General features: G+C 41.3%; 1 protein-coding gene across 2 annotated transcripts in view; it reads right to left on the reverse strand.

The window, feature by feature from the left end:
* Positions 1-17,046, reverse strand: part of CASP3 (caspase 3) — a 642,424-nt gene that overhangs the window by 506,806 nt on the left and 118,572 nt on the right. For both annotated transcript variants that reach the window (XM_044089855.1, XM_044089854.1), the window contains exon 3: positions 2,646-2,779. In XM_044089855.1, the coding sequence (XP_043945790.1) occupies positions 2,646-2,779 (134 nt within the window). The remainder of the gene's footprint in view (positions 1-2,645; positions 2,780-17,046) is intronic.

Below are 17,046 nucleotides of genomic sequence, written 5' to 3' on the forward strand. Positions count from 1 at the left end.
GCCACACTCGATACCACCTTAGGCATGAAAGATGGATTGGTCCTGAGAGACACCCTGTCTGCATGAAAAATAATGAAAGGCTCCACATCCATAAGAACCTGTAATTCGGAAATCCTTCTAGCTGAAGTGACTGTTAAAAGGAAAGCTGTTTTCCAGGCGAGAAATGTTAAATCTGCAGTAGCAGCTGGCTTGAAAGGAGGGACAGTGAGTTTTTCCAATACAAAATTGAGGTCCCAGGCAAGGGTTGGAGCTCTCCTGGGTGGTCTTAAGTTTTTGGCCCCTCTGAGATACTGCTTTAGCAGAGGATGAGAGAAGAGGGGAGGTTCTGTGTTATAATGAGCTGAAATATGCTCCCTCATGGTATGTAAGGTTTCCCCCAAAGGAGTAGTCCTCTGGTGGAGAGGCTGAAGGAACTGATTCCTCAGCATCAGAATCCCCATAAGGGGGTAAAGAGTATCCTTGGTCTGAGGATGAATCTGAAGAGATGGACACCTGGTCGGATGAGTCATAGTCTGCATCCTGTCTAGGCCTTTTATTAGGAGGAGGGTGGGACCCCCTGATCAGAGTAATTAAGTCTTCGGCCATTTTGAGCATCTGTTTCTTAGGCATGGAGACCTGTTTTGGTGAATGTTGAAGTTGTTTCTTTGTTTTTAAAGGGGTTTTAGACTTAGCAGAAGATTTAATGGTTAGCTGAGTAGGTCTGAAAACACCCTCTGAAGCTGAGGGTTGTTCAGCTGCTCCGGATCCCTCTGAAGGGATAGTCTCGGTAGGCCGTAAATCTGGTGTATCCGAAGGCCCAGCCATCTCCACATGGGAGTCAGAGGCGGCCTGTGGTTCCAAAGAAGCAGTCGTCAGGGGCTGCGAAGGCACCTTGCTGAAAACCGGAGAACCGGCGACTGGCCTAGAAGAGTCTTCGTCGTCAGTTTTGGGCCTCGGATGCCTGTCCTTGTCTTTGCGCTTTTTGTGCATCCCAGTCGTCGGTTGTTCCGACGGCATGGTGTAATTGAATTTTCTGCCAAAATAATGTCGGGCAAAATCAAACCGACATTTAATAGTACGCTTGTTAAACCTAGCACAAAACCGACAACCTGTGACGTTGTGGTCTGGGCCTAGGCATGGGATACAATAAGAATGGAAATCCTTATGAGGTATTTGCTTAGAAATACAATTATTAACTTTTACTGACATCAGTCTGAGGCAAGAAAAAGTTTCCCCAACGGGGTACTTAGCTTTGTAGAAGACTTCGGTTCTGGATTTGGAATGAAAATCTCAGGAGTCGGCAGACCGGCACTTGCGAACTGCTTTTGCTTCGGGCACCGCGCGGCAAGAAAGACTGAAGAAAATGGCGTTGGCTGCATCTTATATACCCCTGGCGCACTGACGTCAAGGAAGAAGCGAAAGCAACCGACGCCAGACCAAGACTTTGGAACTCTGGCCGACTGAGGGACCGCCTGACAGCAGGATAACCCAAGTGTAATGACTGCAGCAGTGTAACACGATGAACATTGGAGTATTCATCATCTGAAGGGACTTGACCAAGGGAGCATATTTCAGAGGAGTAAGCCACAGAATGATCAGAGTCAGAGGTATCTTCTTCTTGAGAGGAAAATGAATCAATAATAGCTTTCAGAGTGGTATGAAGGGGTGTGGGAGCAGACAAAGAAGGTGGTTTCAGGGCCATAATGGCTTTGATCAGACTTTGAGAGAAGTCCACCCACTCATTCTCTCTAGACAGAGGAGGTAAAGGGACACATTTTGTTTTTTGTTACTTTTCCTTGTGACACCCGCTTGAAACACGTGGGGAAGCTCAGACCCCTGACATACATCAATTAACATTCCAGGAATCTCTTCCCTGACTAAACTCTGCAAGACGCTTTCTAGTCCCTGCAAAATGAGTCATGATTCCTCATTCTCAGTAAAAGGTTTTTTAGTTGTATGACCCTCTGATGACATACTGGCGTCTGGCAGGGTTCATAGAGGGTATCAAAGGTAGAGTTGAATGTAACGCAGGTTCTGTATCCTCAGCACCAGTGGGTGCATCAGAATCAGACTGGGTAGACTGACCATCAGGCTTAGGCCTCTTGAGTTTTTTTACTGTGGGATGGGATGTGAAATTCTCTTATGCTTCTGCAAAAGACAAAGGCTCATTTAACACTAAAGATACTCAGCGTGCATTTCCCTTCATTTTGAAAGTTGGGAAATAATTCAAGATCATTAGAAATTAACTAAGTAGGTATTTGAAAAATGCTTATTAAGAAACAAGACTGGCTCCAGTAAATCACATTACACTTGTGTCTGACAGTGTAAAGCAGATCCATGACAGGGTTATGATCTAACATGCCCTTGAATGTTGTGAAAGTTCTTTCTATTTATTTGTGAGTAGCTGTCTTTTTTCCTTCAGTAATGAACATCGTGGCAAACATAGTAAAATAAAACATATAGCTTCCAAAAAGTTTAAATTGAGCAAAGTTGTTATACATAAATATGAAACCCAGCTGAAGATCAAACACTTGTTTATAAATTACAAGGCTTTACCAAGATTTAAAATTCCATCTGTATATATAAACTACCACTTCTGCATAGTACTGACAAAATAAGGAGTGCATGATACTAAAAAGTACAGGTGCAATTCAAACACACTCTACCTGTGCTTGGATCGAAATTCTTGTTATTGATAATCACACACTTCCCTACTTCTGGGTAGTCCATTCTATATCTGAAGTCAGGCATATCCACTAGTTTTGCATCAACATCCATTTTATCATCATCGAATTGATTGCTGTTTGTCAAAAAAAAAAAAAAACAAATTTAGAAAATTAAACAGTAAAAATGTGTTACGCAAAATATCTGGTAAAACAATGATAGAGCTAAATCCAATCTAAAATATTTACACTGAGCATCATACCTTTCTTTCAACTATACAGATTTTTGCAGAATGTCCAGTTTTTTGTTATTTTTGGTCCATTCTTCATAAAATTATAATTTTCTGGCAAATCATTAAAGACTGAAGTTAGAAAATAATGTCAGACTTCAAACCCTTCAGAAAATTCATGCTAATGCAAAATCAGTTATTCTATCAACTTTCTAAGTTTTGTAAGAGTAATATTTGAAAATTGTCCCTATTTTTGGGCCTCTGTCCCACTTTTATTTATGGCTTTGTCCAGATTTCTTGTTCTAAGAAGTTGAGAGGTATGATACTGTCTCGGTTTAGATTATATTATATCATGTATCTAAATCTAACATTACAAATTCTAGAATTTCCAAATGAAAGCACATGAAAGTACAGTTGCACAAATTAAACTTATCATAACAGTAGATACTTGAGTGATAACTGCTGCAGTAGCTTTAATATAAGTTATAGCCTGTCAAGGATATAACAGACAGCTAGATTTCAAAGCTTCAGGGTAGCTTCCACATGCCCAAACTAGCAGCTCGAGCAAAGCGGACTAAAAGACAAGTTTAGTTTGGGCATGAAACCCTTCAGAGGATTCCTACCAGTAGAGACAAGGAGGCTGAGTCCTGAAAGGACAATGCTAGGAATAACAAAAAATAAAATGCCCACACCCTTGCATAAAATATAACACAAAAAAGGGGGGAGCAGATGGAGAGAAGTAGTGGCGACTTCAGCAGTGATCATTCAAACATCTACTGTTATGGTGAGTTCCACTTACACAACTGTACTATGTTCATCATACTGATCACTGCTGCAGTAGCCTTAGCAATATGGGTAAATTACCACAGGTAACTACATTTGGGAGGTGGAAGGAGAAGAGTCCAGGAAACCTGGAGAATAGTCCTAGCAAAGCTTGATCTGGATCTAAAGAAGGCATCAAGCCTATAGTGCCTTGTAAGAGTATGTAGAGAGGACCACGTAGCACCTTCTAGAATATTTTTAGAATTCAATCTTTTCCAAAAAGCCACAGATGAAGCCAAAACCCTGTTAGACAACCATTTGGAAATGGTCTGATTTGATACAGGTTATCCCTTCTTACCTTCACAAGAAATAAACAATTGATCCAGAGATCGGAAAGATTTAGTTCCCAAGTTGTCTGTGGACATCCAAGGTATGGAGAATCTTTTCTCCCTCATTTTAGGTTCAGAAAAGAAAACAGAGAGATGGATAGTTTGGCTTAAAGTAAACTTGTATACCATTTTAGGCATAAAAGTAGGATTAGTTTTCAAAAAACCCTGTCCCTATGGAAAATGAGGTACGGCTGACTCTCCATAAGAGCTGGCAACTCAGAGACCTTTCTTGCAGAGGTCAGAGTATTCAGTAAAACTGTTTTACTTGTCAAGAAACTCAGCTCAGCCAGATTAGCTGGTTCAAGTGACGCAAGTGTTAGCTTAAATAACACAAAATTAAGATCCTAAAGAGGGGGCCTGCATTTGACTTGAAGGCGTCTTATGCAAAACCTCTTTCAAGAACATTTTGACACGCGGCTGTATTGAAAAAGGAAAATCCACAAGCAGAAATGGCCAATAAAAGAACTTTGTTAGAGGGTTAAGAAATGCCACTGCATAGTGACTCACACAAATATTGTAAAACCAGAGAACAACAAACCCTGAATGGGTGTTGGGTTATGTTGCTGGCACCAACTACAAAACCTTTTCCATTTGCCAATATATGTTTTTCTAGTAGCAGGCTTTTTTGCCTCCATTAGTACCTCCTGCACACCCTCAGTAAACAAGTGCCTAAAAAGAATGAAGACCCTTATCATCTAGCCAGTCAACTGAAAACACTGTGTATCAAACCCCTGTTCTTGTGGGAGTAGACCCAGTCTGTGAGGAAGCTTGTGGCAACTGTCCCAACCAGTTGCCTAGGCCAGGAGGGAGTCAACACAATGACTCTGGAGGATTCCTTCTGAATCTTCAGAACTATCCTGGATATTAGTGGAAAGGTTAGAAAAGCATACAGGAACATTTCTGTTCAAAGAAATAAAATGACACGTCTTCCAGGCCTTCTTGCATACAGTCCTAGAACAGAATTTTGTTAGTTGATTGTTCAAAGAGGAGGCAAAAAGGTCTACTTGAATTACTCACAGATGGATCAAATCTTGGAAGACTCCCTCATCTAGTTTCCATTTGTGAGCGTTTGCCCTGGTCCTGATAAGCTTGTCTCCCACACAATTTTGCTCTAATGGAAAAATAGGATGCCTGTAGAGTAAGACTGCTCCTTGAAGCTATATCTCTAGCTAACATGGCTAGTATGCAAACGTGGTATGACTTGGTTCCTCCCTTACTTGTTGATGTACCACATGACTGTAGTATTGTCTGAAACCACTTGAAGAGATCACGAGGCCACAGATGGTTCTGAAAGTTGAGTGCCTTGATCACAACAAGCAGCTTCAATATATTTATGTGCTTTCATTTGTCCTTGGTATCACACACACCCTTTGCACTTTTATCCCTCCTGAAACTGCTCTGCACGGACTATATATGTTGTCTTCACCAAAAGACCTCTTCTGATAAACCCCAGCACTAGGATTCAAAAGGATAAATGGTACTGATTCGGGAACCAAAGAGATATCAGATACCACTGTATCTTTCTCCTGTGGAATCTATTCACAAGTATCATGAGAATCATAGATGCCATGCGATCCAAAATCCTGAGGTATTCTCTCACAGCGACTGAAGACTGAATGAAAAACCTTAAAAACACATATAAACAAGCATCTTTTTTCCCATGGAAGAAAAACTCTTTGAACTGAGGTGCCTAGCTGACATCCTGAGGTCAAAATCCTGCTTGAGGGAGTGAAGAAAAAATTGTGCATGTTCTCTTGGAATCCTAGCTTGTGTAAGAGATCTCTCACCCAAGACAGAAATTCCTGATGCTTTGAAAAAGACTCTGCAAAAAGAAGCAAGTCATCTAAATATGGAAAAATGTGTATACCCTGTAGACTGCAATGAGCTACAACTGGAACTAGACACTTTGTGAGCACTCTTGGTACAGTAGACAGTCAGAAGGGTGACGCTGAGAACTAATAATGTGATCCAGATACACAAAACATTAAGAAGCCCCTAAAGTTTGGATGAATACAGATGTGATGATAAATATTGTTTAAGTCTAGTGTTACGAAGAATCTTGAAAGAAGAAGAAGGGGTAACAGTTTGTGAAGTGACATCATTTAGAATTTGAGCACCATCACAAACTGATTTAGGAAAGAAGATCCAGAAGTAGTCACCAATAATTTTATTTCTTTGGGAATAGGAACATCCTTCCCCACTTGGGAAGGAGGAACTGGTTATATCACTCATTGAGACAGCATGTGATGAAGAACACATGGAAACAAAAGAGTCTGAACTGGAGGATGAGGAATGAGCCCCCCTGAAAAGGAGGACTTTCCTCCATTGCAATGTGTAACCTTGAATGATTTTCAGAACCCATTTGTCTGAAACAATCTCTTGCCAAAGAGAAAAATGGAGATTCAGACTTTCTGGAAGAAAATGGAGGCCAGGGTTGGAGTGGGTCACAAGGTCTCTAACAATCATTCAGACTTGTTGGACTCTCCTTGGTTTTGGGAGGTTTGAGATTTCTTTTTGGAACCCCATTTAACATTTGAACCACCTTTAACATTTGTTCTTGACCGTTAGTTTACCTGAATTATTTTGAGAATGTTTATTCCGCTTTTGCCAAAATTGGATGAGGAGGAAGAGAATCCCTTGGATAATTTGGAAAAGGAGGGCTGAAAAATCTTAAGAGATTTCTGGATCAGCTTGACCCTTTCATCACACTTATTGATCACCTCTGCAGCACAGAGGCCAAACACAAAATCTCTATGCAGGGCAGAATTTAAAATCTCACTTTTAACATCATCTGGAAGGTTCTGGGAATGCAGCCAAGCAAACCTCCTTAAAACAGTAACAGTGGCTATAGCCCTGAAAGAAGTATCAACAGACTCATATGCACACTGCAAACAGTGAGTAGTGAACCTGTGCAGCAGAAGCAAGCAAGTTATTTAAAGCAGATTTTTCCTCACATGATACTGCAAAAAAAAGAAATTCCTCATATTTTCAAAATTTGCCAGAACAAACTTTAACATATGAACCTCACAATTCAAAATTCTGAAAATTAAAGTTGCAAAATCACACACTTTCCCCATACCTAACAATAATTTCCCCATCCTTATTAGAACAATTAGGATTGTAATTAACCAAGTGCTTAGCAGCAGTGGAATCTACTAAGGCTGCTGGGCCAATGTTTGGGAATAATGTATAAAAACTTAAAAGACCGAGGAATTTTATACATCATATCTGCCTTTTTAGAATCAGCTATTGGATTATCAGGAAAATTGCAGTTAGTAAGACACACATCCTCTAAAGCAGAAAGAACAGAAGGAATGGGCACAGGTTCTTGAAAAACATTCTGTAACAACTCATAGTATTTTCTGAGGGGACGGAGAAACGTCAGTGTTCTCCCACTAAAAACACCAGCACGTTCTAGAAAGAGAGCCCTTTACAGGGAAACAGAAACTGAGCTCTCCTGTGAGTCTCAATTAGAAATTTGAGGACAAAACCCTGAATATGCCCCTGCATCTTACAGTTCAGATTCAGCACCTTGAATCTCTTCAAGAAAACAGGAATCTATTTTTTCTACTAGAAACTACTTTATGAGAAGGATCAATAACATGAATTAAATCCAAAGATGACCCAGTAAACTACTTCATAGGAATTTGAGGAGGAGCAGATATATGCTTGGTTTTTGGTTTCTTTTTCATAGGAATAATGGGGCTAGCCATGCTACTAATGCAGCAGCTGCTTCCCCATGGATGGGCACAGCATTCTGACACAACAGGGAAAACTTTCGTGTTCCGTCTCCCAGGACCGACAAGAGTGGTTCTCCCTTGCCAGAGAGAGGACTCCAACAGCCTCAGAGGACATGGCAAACCACTGGTCCATAACGGCTGTAGGAGCTACACCAGGGGGATCTGGGGGTGAATGATGAGTGGGCTGAGGCGCAAAAGGCCACAGCAGAGTCACCCACCTACAGCTGGGACAAACTGCTAGCCTGCTGTGGTGGCAAAGGCGGTTTCTCTAATTTTTTTTTTTTGCTGGAAGGACTAAATGTGGTACCAATAGTCTTTTCCATGGTGCCCCTTTCCTGGGGAAGACAAGCAGCAAATGCCAGTAAAACTACCAGTCCACAAAAAAGTAAAAAGGACTTTAAAACAGTATGCTAGCTCCACAAAGGGGAAAAATAAACACAGCTTCTCCACATAAAAAATATATCTTCAGTTAGACTGACAGGAAAAAAAAAAAAAAAGTACTCCGTTTAAAAGTACATTACAGTCTTCAGACAATCAGTTACGAAAAACACTCCTAACTTTAAAATAACTTTCCTGAAGAGGAAAATAATAAATGCATCTATAATATTAATAAAATGGAACTGTTTTTCCCCCAAAGGGAACCTATCTGCCCCACAAAGGAAAGTACAAGCCAGCAAATCAATCCTTAAAAGCCTCAAGAGGAGCATACTCTTAGGTGGAAGTAAAGCTCTGAAGGGATTCACGTCCCAACTTGTCTTTGTTAGTTCTCCTTGAGCTGCTTGACAGTTTGGGTGCATGGAAGGTGCCTTGAGGCTTTGGAAGGTGGCCTGCTGCTAAATCCTTGGCAGGACATAACCCATACAGCTGAGCAATATGATGAACATCTACTTATCCACTTCACAAAACTAGTAGATATCATGGGTACAGTTCTCCTTCAAAAAGAGCTTCCTGACCTGATGTTTGTGCTCTCACAGCTAGCTATTCACCAATATGCAGTTTCGCCACAGTGAAACTGAATTAAAAAAGCCTTCTTAGCATCTGTTAATGTCATACATTTCAGTGTTGGGTATACAGTAAAATGAAGTAATCAATTTAAATGCCATGCTAACAAAACCATATAGAGATGTTGCACTTACAAAGAGAAAGTAAGGAATACCTCTTGTGCTAACAAACTAGAGCTAAATGAGTGCACTAACTATAAAGTAAAGCTATGCAACATATTTGTAAAACCAGTGGCCCTGGAATTCAGAAAGTGTACTGGTGTCGCAGTATGTTGTGTGTGCACGACGAGCCCCAATGTTCATTAAGACTGAATAACAATGGAAATCAGTGTGAGGACGTGAGCTTATTAAATATATTACTTGCAGCTGTAGCAGGGTCTGTGGGAGAAGCATGCAGCACTTTGGTGCACCAGCAGAATAAGATGAGTTAGAAGCAGAGCTCATCTATTGTGCACAGTCCCCGATGATGTATGGCATGATCCCATGTGCACAGCTGTGGCAACAAGAAATGATCTGGCCTTAAAGGACCATGATTTAGGTATGGTCATCTCTTTTTTTTATCAGACTAAAGGATGCAAATGGAAGTATAGGAAAGTGAGAAAAAGAAAAAGTAAGCAGTGGGTAGAACATAAAGTGAAAGTGTAAGGAATACGCAGAGAAGTGAAGAAGATAATGTGATTTTTTTTTTTGCTGGTCAGGTGCCTGTTTTTCATATATGAAAAGAAGATAAATTGGGAAGCAAGTAAGGGAAGTAGAAGGAAATTAAGAGGTAGTTAGCAAGAGAATATGAACAAACATAGAAGACAGATGGCTGACAGGCTGTGCTAACACAATGGCAGAGACAAAGTACATTGATGAAGGAGACTGAAGGGAAGACAATGGTGAGGAGAGGACTGGAGAACAAACAGGGGTGGACATAGACACAAGGAAGGGAATAGGATGGGGCTGTGTCATTCTTGTATCTGCCATCTATGACCCAGAGAGAGCTTACTCACCACCATGTGGTCAATGTGTGCATCTAACTTCCTGTCAATGGTCTCTCCCACTATTTCTGCCAGCTGGTGACATGTGAGAAACCTATATTAGCAGTGATACTGGCAGGTACAACAGTTCCAGAATCCAGTGCAGGGCTACCTGTACTAGGTGGTACAAGTAGGGAAGAGGGTGTGAAGGTGACTGTGGCAGGCTGAAACTGACATTTTATGGGTATTTCTAGTGTTGCTATTGGTGATACTACTGTTACTTACCTGTGGGGACAGACAGGCCTTGCCTGAAGGATGTGTGCAACTCCAGATGCTGCTACCACACATAATATTAAAATAAATAGAAAAAAACAAAAAAAGCCAAATAAATGTTTGCAACACAAATTATATCAACAAGAGGGTGAGGGGGGAGAAGTACAAATACAATGAAAAACTGAATCGGATATAATATTGTCATATTAAAAAATATGTAAGTACAATAGCTGAAGTAACAACAAAGACACTTTTCAAAGTACTAAGGATGTTATTATACACAACTGAGACGGGGACTAAAACCTGCAGCCATTATCACATACGTTCTAAAAAGCAAAGCCTTCACATGTTGAGTTAATTGGACAACCTAACTTATGTCTGTTGAACAACACAAAAATACGATATCTTGGACAAGCATACATATACAAAGAAAAGACTGCTTAGACATACATTCCTCTCACAAATGCTATAATCAAAGGAACTAGAAACTCATTTCACAAATGACCAAGGATGTTACACAATCAGTAGGGGGAAATGAACCCAGACACATCACTCAATCTAAAATTAGGTCAAAGCTAGATTCAAAGGTGTTGCAGCTAACTGGCACAGAATGTCAGGGACACGTTTGTGTTAAGAATAGGGTGATTCTTCTTACTAAATATGATAATTTCTTGTGCTTGTGCACACTTAGCTGAATTTCTACCAGACACCGTGACAGACTGTTTTTCAATTCACAATAAAAGAAGTCTTTGTGAATTTTGTTAGCATCTGAGGGAGCTAGAATGATTTGGTTTCATGATGTGGATCTACAGACAAATGGGGTCCACTCACGGTTTACCGGTAGGGCATTCAAATTCTTTGATTTAAATAATTTAAAATGCATTGCCTTGAGAGTTTCTAATCTGTGGGCTGATTTTGGTGAGTTCTCTTGGCTCAATTTTATTTTTTTTTTTTGAGCACACGTTTTATTTTATAACACCTTTACTGAATTATTACTTATGCTTACATAAAAGAAATCAAACCATATTAACATGCTCGTACATATTCTTCTGTACAATATAATCAAACCAACATTGCATAAGTTGGTCAATTTCCGAGTTCCCTTAAACCTCAATTCACCTTCAAAACATTTTTTCTGCATGTATTTTTCATAGGTTCAAAGGTGAATACTAGACTAACTGCCCTGAAAGCACATTTTAAGCCTGGCCAGCAATCAATTTCCATTTTTTATGTAATTTGCTTATACTCTTTTCTAAAGATTCCACTTCCATTTCTTTTATCTCCTTTACAATATTCACTACTTCAATTACGGTTGGTTTAGACTCTGATTTCCATTTTCTACAAACTGCTTTTTTGGCAGCCAACAGAATTAAACTTGACAAGGCCTTACTTACTATGTCTAGGCAATTCAGATCCCACAACCCAGCTAAAAAAAAAAACAATTTCCTTAGTTACACCCATTTGCTTCCCCAGTATTTCTGACTATACAGTACTCTGTAGGGAATTTTTAAAGTCTGCCAACTCATTACATTCCAAAAAACATATATTCCCAACCCAGTTACCTCTTTCTTACCCATGACACCTCTAACATTTGTCACTTACCTGAGGAAAAATTCTTTGGAGTCTGCTTGAGGTATAAAATTTCCAATGCAAACACTTCCAAGCAAAAATCCTAAATCTTCAAGACCTTATTTCATATTTGTGAGCCATGCATATGTCCTCCTATTGTTTCTTTGTGAATTCCTTATCCATTCTCTCTTTCCAGTCTTTTCTAACCTCCTCTGATTGATCTGTATATTTACCGAGCAATATTTTATATACCCTATTAATTATTCCCTTTTTAACAGCAGCTGCTGTCTTAGATTCAATAAAAACTCTACCAGTGCAGCTCTTTCACTCATGAGTCCCCTATCACTTTCTCTTTGCCTGTACTCTGATATCAATCTTACACTAGCCTACAATCCAAATGTCTTCTTGGCCTCTTCAAATTCTGTTACCTTAGCTCAAATGTTTTACAATGGATCTCACTAGTGTTATTTTAAGGAATTTACAAATATTTCATATTTCTAAATTTGGTGGCCATATCAGTTAAAAACAGTAGTATTATATTCCTATGTAGGGACACACAGAAGTATGCATGGCTGGATTCATGGTGCAAGTGTTTGAGAAGAGTGGAACTGTCAGAATTTTATACCTGTAATGTGAATCAGTTAAAGTGTTATGCTGTGTCATGTTATACTGTTAGTATGAAAAAAAGGACAATGGCTAAATGGTGACTTAATTAGCTGAAATTCTGTGTTTGACAAATTGGGAGTATGGAAGATCTGCACTAATGGTCTGCATAGCCTGTGTGAGGTTTGTCTTTAAAGGTTCTGGTTAACTTTATGGCCATAACGTAGTGGCACTGGGCCAGGTCATTCTAGGAGGTTGATGTTCACTTGCTCTGTAAAATACTTATGGTCAGGGAATGTAAGTGGTTTAGTTGTGTGGTGTGTTTATTCATTTCAGCAAATGCCAAAAGATGTTTACTTCATAACTCCCCCCAGTGAATACTGAGATGTATATATAACTCAGTAAGTACAGCTGCAAACCCCCAGTGATTATCTTGTTTCACATTAAAGAAAGAGGCATGTCTTGACGTTTACATCTGTAGAGGACAAGAAGCACGGTGAAGCTCTCCTCAGTTAGCTGAAGATCAGCAGGGATCAGTCTGTCAGACACATGCATATACGATACATTCAAGTACTACAGGCTCTTGGTTTTTCAGAAAAAAAAGTAGCAGCAGTGTGCCCTTTACCTAATCAGATATCTGCAGTGACATCTCTATGGATATATTTTTGTTTCCCATGACTGGGAAACTTCTCAAGGAAGCATCTATACCTCCTTCTGTACTTTTTCCCTTTCTCAAATAAGAAAACAGAGTATTTACATGTCTCTGTGCATGTAGCCATGCACAACATGATTTCTTTCAGCTCTGCAGCTGTTAAACTCCGCCACCTTTTCTAGGTAACAGTGTCCCAAGCTCAGTGATAAAGATTTTACTGATATTACATTAACATTCCATTGACAGAGGCTTTAAAACATACAAATGAATACTTCCAGTTACTGTTACAAAAGGTATGTCAAGACAGGAACAAGCATGAGTAAAGCTAAACATTAGCCCAGGATATGCCAGGAACACAGCTATGAGCTAATTAAAATTTATCTGCATAGACTTGCTGGTTATTTCTGCTCTGATTTATGTCTGAATAAGTGAACAATGTTTCAAGATATTTACAGTTTGGCTAGATGCCACAAAAATTTAACTAGAAGACAAAAACAGAAAAAAATAAAATTAAAATTAGAGTTGCACATGGAACTTCCTTTCTAGTACTATATGAATCTTGGACATACTGACTAAAACTATTTTTTTATAGGAATATAAGTATGTTGGGGAGATGAATAACATCACATTCACTTATGGTCAACTTTTAGTTATGTACTTACCATAACTTCGGATGTATGGGATCCATCTCGCCTACATTCATAACAGATGGGTTCGGAGCCGATCCATCGGCTCCGACTCGGCAACTAATACACTAGCACGAAGTCTCTCATTGGCTGGGCTACTCCCTATCCCAGGATGCACTACACCTGCTTCCCCAGATCTTGTTTGTTCGCTTTCATACATCCATGCAAACACAGAAAAACTAGTAGTCACTATAACCAACTAAAGTTCTTCAAGAAAGATCACCAAAAAGGGACTACAGCTCCTCTAAATGCGAATGGAAGGGGGAAGGAGGGTGGTATTATGAATGTAGATGGATCCCATACATCCGAGTATGGTAAGTACATAACTAAAAGATGTAATGGGATCCTATCTCGCCTACATTCATAACAGATGGGACAGCCCCTAGCACCTAAATCCCGGGTGGCTCATTGGAAAACACTCCTGAGAACTGTGGAACCAAAGGAAGCCCTGCCTCGAGAAACCACATCCAATTTGTAATGAGAAATGAAAGTGTGCGGAGAATTCCAGGTTGCCGCAGCACAAATATCATCTATTGATAATTTGGAGTGAAAGCGCACAGAAGTAGGCATTGCCCTGGTAGAATGAGCCTTGTCTCGAAAGGGAGCTCTTTGTTAGCCTGTGAATAAATAAAAATGATACAATCTTTAATCCATTTAGCTATGGAGGTTTTTGTTACTGGTTGACCCAATTTGTTCATTGCAAAGGAAACAAACAATTGACTTGATTTCCGCGTGAGCGGTTCTATTCAAGTAAAAACGCAGTTGTCTATGTACGCCCAATTGATGCAAGGTATATTCTGCTATTAGAGAATTCTGGGAAAAACACAGGGAGCTCTATAGTTTGTTGAATACAGAAAGAGGAGGCCACCTTTGGTATAAAGGAAGGGTTTAATTTCAATGAAACTCTATGCTTGTGAAAAATCAAATAGGGAGGATCAGAACAAAGAGCTTGAAGTTCTGAAACTTGCCTGGCAGAAGTTATGGCCAGTAAAAAGGCCGTTTTCCAAGACAGAAATTTTAAATCACAGGTAGCAGCTGGTTCGAAAGGACAAGCAGTTAGGGCAGCGAGAACCATATTCAAGTCCCAAGGGGGGACAGGATGAGATAATGGAGGCCTAAGGAGCCACGCCCCTTTAAGGAAAGCCTTATAAAGTTTGTGAGACATCAATGAAGGTTCAAATGAGGCATGAAAATTAGAGATCGCCGCTAGCTGAACCTTAATGGTAGAAACTGAAGAGCCCAACTGAAAAAGGGAGGCCAGAAAATTCAGAACCTCGATACTGGTGCAGTGAGAGGTCTATACCTGCTCCTGAGCCCAGAAGGCAAACCTTTTCCATTTGCTGGAATAAAGTTTGATAGTGGAAGGTTTATGAGAAGAAGACAATATGTGGACCACGTCCGGAGAAAGAGCATTGTCTCGGACTAAGGATGGAAGTGGAGTAACCATGCTGCCAACTTCAAGGACCTGAGAGATGGGTGAAGCCGTCCTGACTGATGAGTCAGCAGATCTGGCACCGGATCCAGAAACCATGGACCTTCTATCGCATGCCTCTGTAGGAAAGGGAACCAAACTTGACGAGGACAGTGCGGGGCAATCAAAATCATCTCGCTCACCAGGTAAATGGCCTTCTGTATCACCCTCGGTAGGAGGGGAAACGGAGGGAAGGCGAGAAGACCGGGGCCAAATGTGGGTCAGAGCCCCTGGGAATCTGTCCCTGAGAAGGGAACAGCGTGAAGAACTCTCTGCATTTCGCATTGTGAGGGCTGGCAAACAGGTCGCAGCAAGGGAGACCCCATCTGTCGAAGATTTTTGCAGTTACCCTCTGGTTGAGGGACCACTAGTGGGGTAAAAGAATGGTCCTGCTTAATCTGTCCGCAATCACATTGGATTTCCCCGGTATGTGCGTTGCCATTAGAAAGCGGTTGGTAGCTACCGCCCAGTGCCAAAGTCTCATGGCTTCTCTGCACAGTTGGTAAGACCTGGTTCCACCTTGCTTGTTTATGTACCACACCACCGACATGTTGTCGGATAGGATAGCAATCGGGCCTTGTGGGAGAGCGTGATGGAGAGCTTGGAGTACCAAGAGTACCGCTCTCATCTCCAGGACATTGATATGCAAATGCGTTTCCTGGATCTGCCATGTGCCTTGGACCGACCTGTCCAGGTAATGACCCCCCCACCCTACCTGGGAGGCATCCGTAGTCACCATGGCAATGGGACGTTGAGGTATAAAGGGTCGCCCCTGGTCGAGATTGGATTGGAGAAGCCACCAACGCAGATCTCGATGGCAACTTTCCGTGATCATGATTAAATGGTTCAAGGGAAGTTCCTGATAAGACCATTGAACCGACAGTAGCCATTGTAAAATTCGCATGTGAAGTCTGGCCAAGGGAACTAAAAGTATGGTTGACGCCATCGAACCCAATAGTTGTAGAACTGGGGCCGGGGCTCTTAGTAGGGAAGACAGGATTTGACTTGATCTTGTAGGACCTGAATTCTTGCCGGTAAAAGGCGCCATTCTTTTGTAAGTAAGTGCCTATAAAAGTAATACACTGAGATGGCTGTAGTACAGACTTTGCAAATTGAACGTAATCCCTAAGAAACGGCCCAAGGTGAACGTGGCGCTGAGCGCCTGGAATAGTAGATGCTCGGAGGTGGCAGTAAGGAGCCAGTCGCCTAGATATGGAAACACTTGGAATCCCAGACTTCTCAGGTGAGCAGTTACCACTGCCAGACACTTGGTGAACACCCTGGGGCTGTGGTGAGACCAAAGGGCAGTGCTCGGGGAAATGACTGACTCGAGGTGGAAGTGTCTCCTGGACTCTTGAGCTATCGGAATGTGATAGTAAGCGCCCTGGAGATCTATGGAGCACATCCATGCATCTTTTTCCAGCAAAGGAAGAATAGATTGCAGAGTGACCATTCGAATTTGGACTTTTACAAAACGATTCAATGAACTGAGGTCCAAAATGGGCCTGAAGTCCCCTGTCTTTTTTGGTACCAAAAATAATCTTGAGTAAGTTCCTAATCCGATCTGGTCGATGGGGACAGGCTGGATGGCTCCTTTTTCTAGCAGCTTTGAAACCTCTAATGCTGCCTGATCCCGCTGACTGGGTGGTACGTCGGGATTTCAAAGAAGGGGGTTTTGTTGAAGGGGATGATGTATCCTCCGGCACCCACTGACGCTTGTTATGGATTCCCAAGCTTGTGGGTGAGCACTGGCTCCGAGATGCACAGTCGGGCAACAACTCAGGGACGCTGGTTGTATGAAGAACCACGAAAGGAATCGTGGTCTCCAGAGTTACGGGGCCTCTGCCACCTCTGGGCGGCGTCTTCCAGAATCCCTCCCTGCCTCTGGAGGGGAATCACTGGGTGGAGTAGGGAAAGACTCTGAGATTTTCTAAACCACATTTTCCCTCTCTGAGCCTTGGGGTAAGGCCTAGAAGGAGCGGAAAATCGGGCCCCAACGGCAGTCAAAGTCTTGCCCTCCTGCTCGCACCGAGTTAGTGTGTCCTTCACCTTGGGTCCAAACAAAG

The sequence above is a fragment of the Protopterus annectens genome, chromosome 12.part0 (genome assembly GCF_019279795.1).
Source record: "Protopterus annectens isolate FY-2018-M chromosome 12.part0, PAN1.0, whole genome shotgun sequence".
Taxonomy (NCBI): Eukaryota; Metazoa; Chordata; order Ceratodontiformes; family Protopteridae; genus Protopterus; species Protopterus annectens.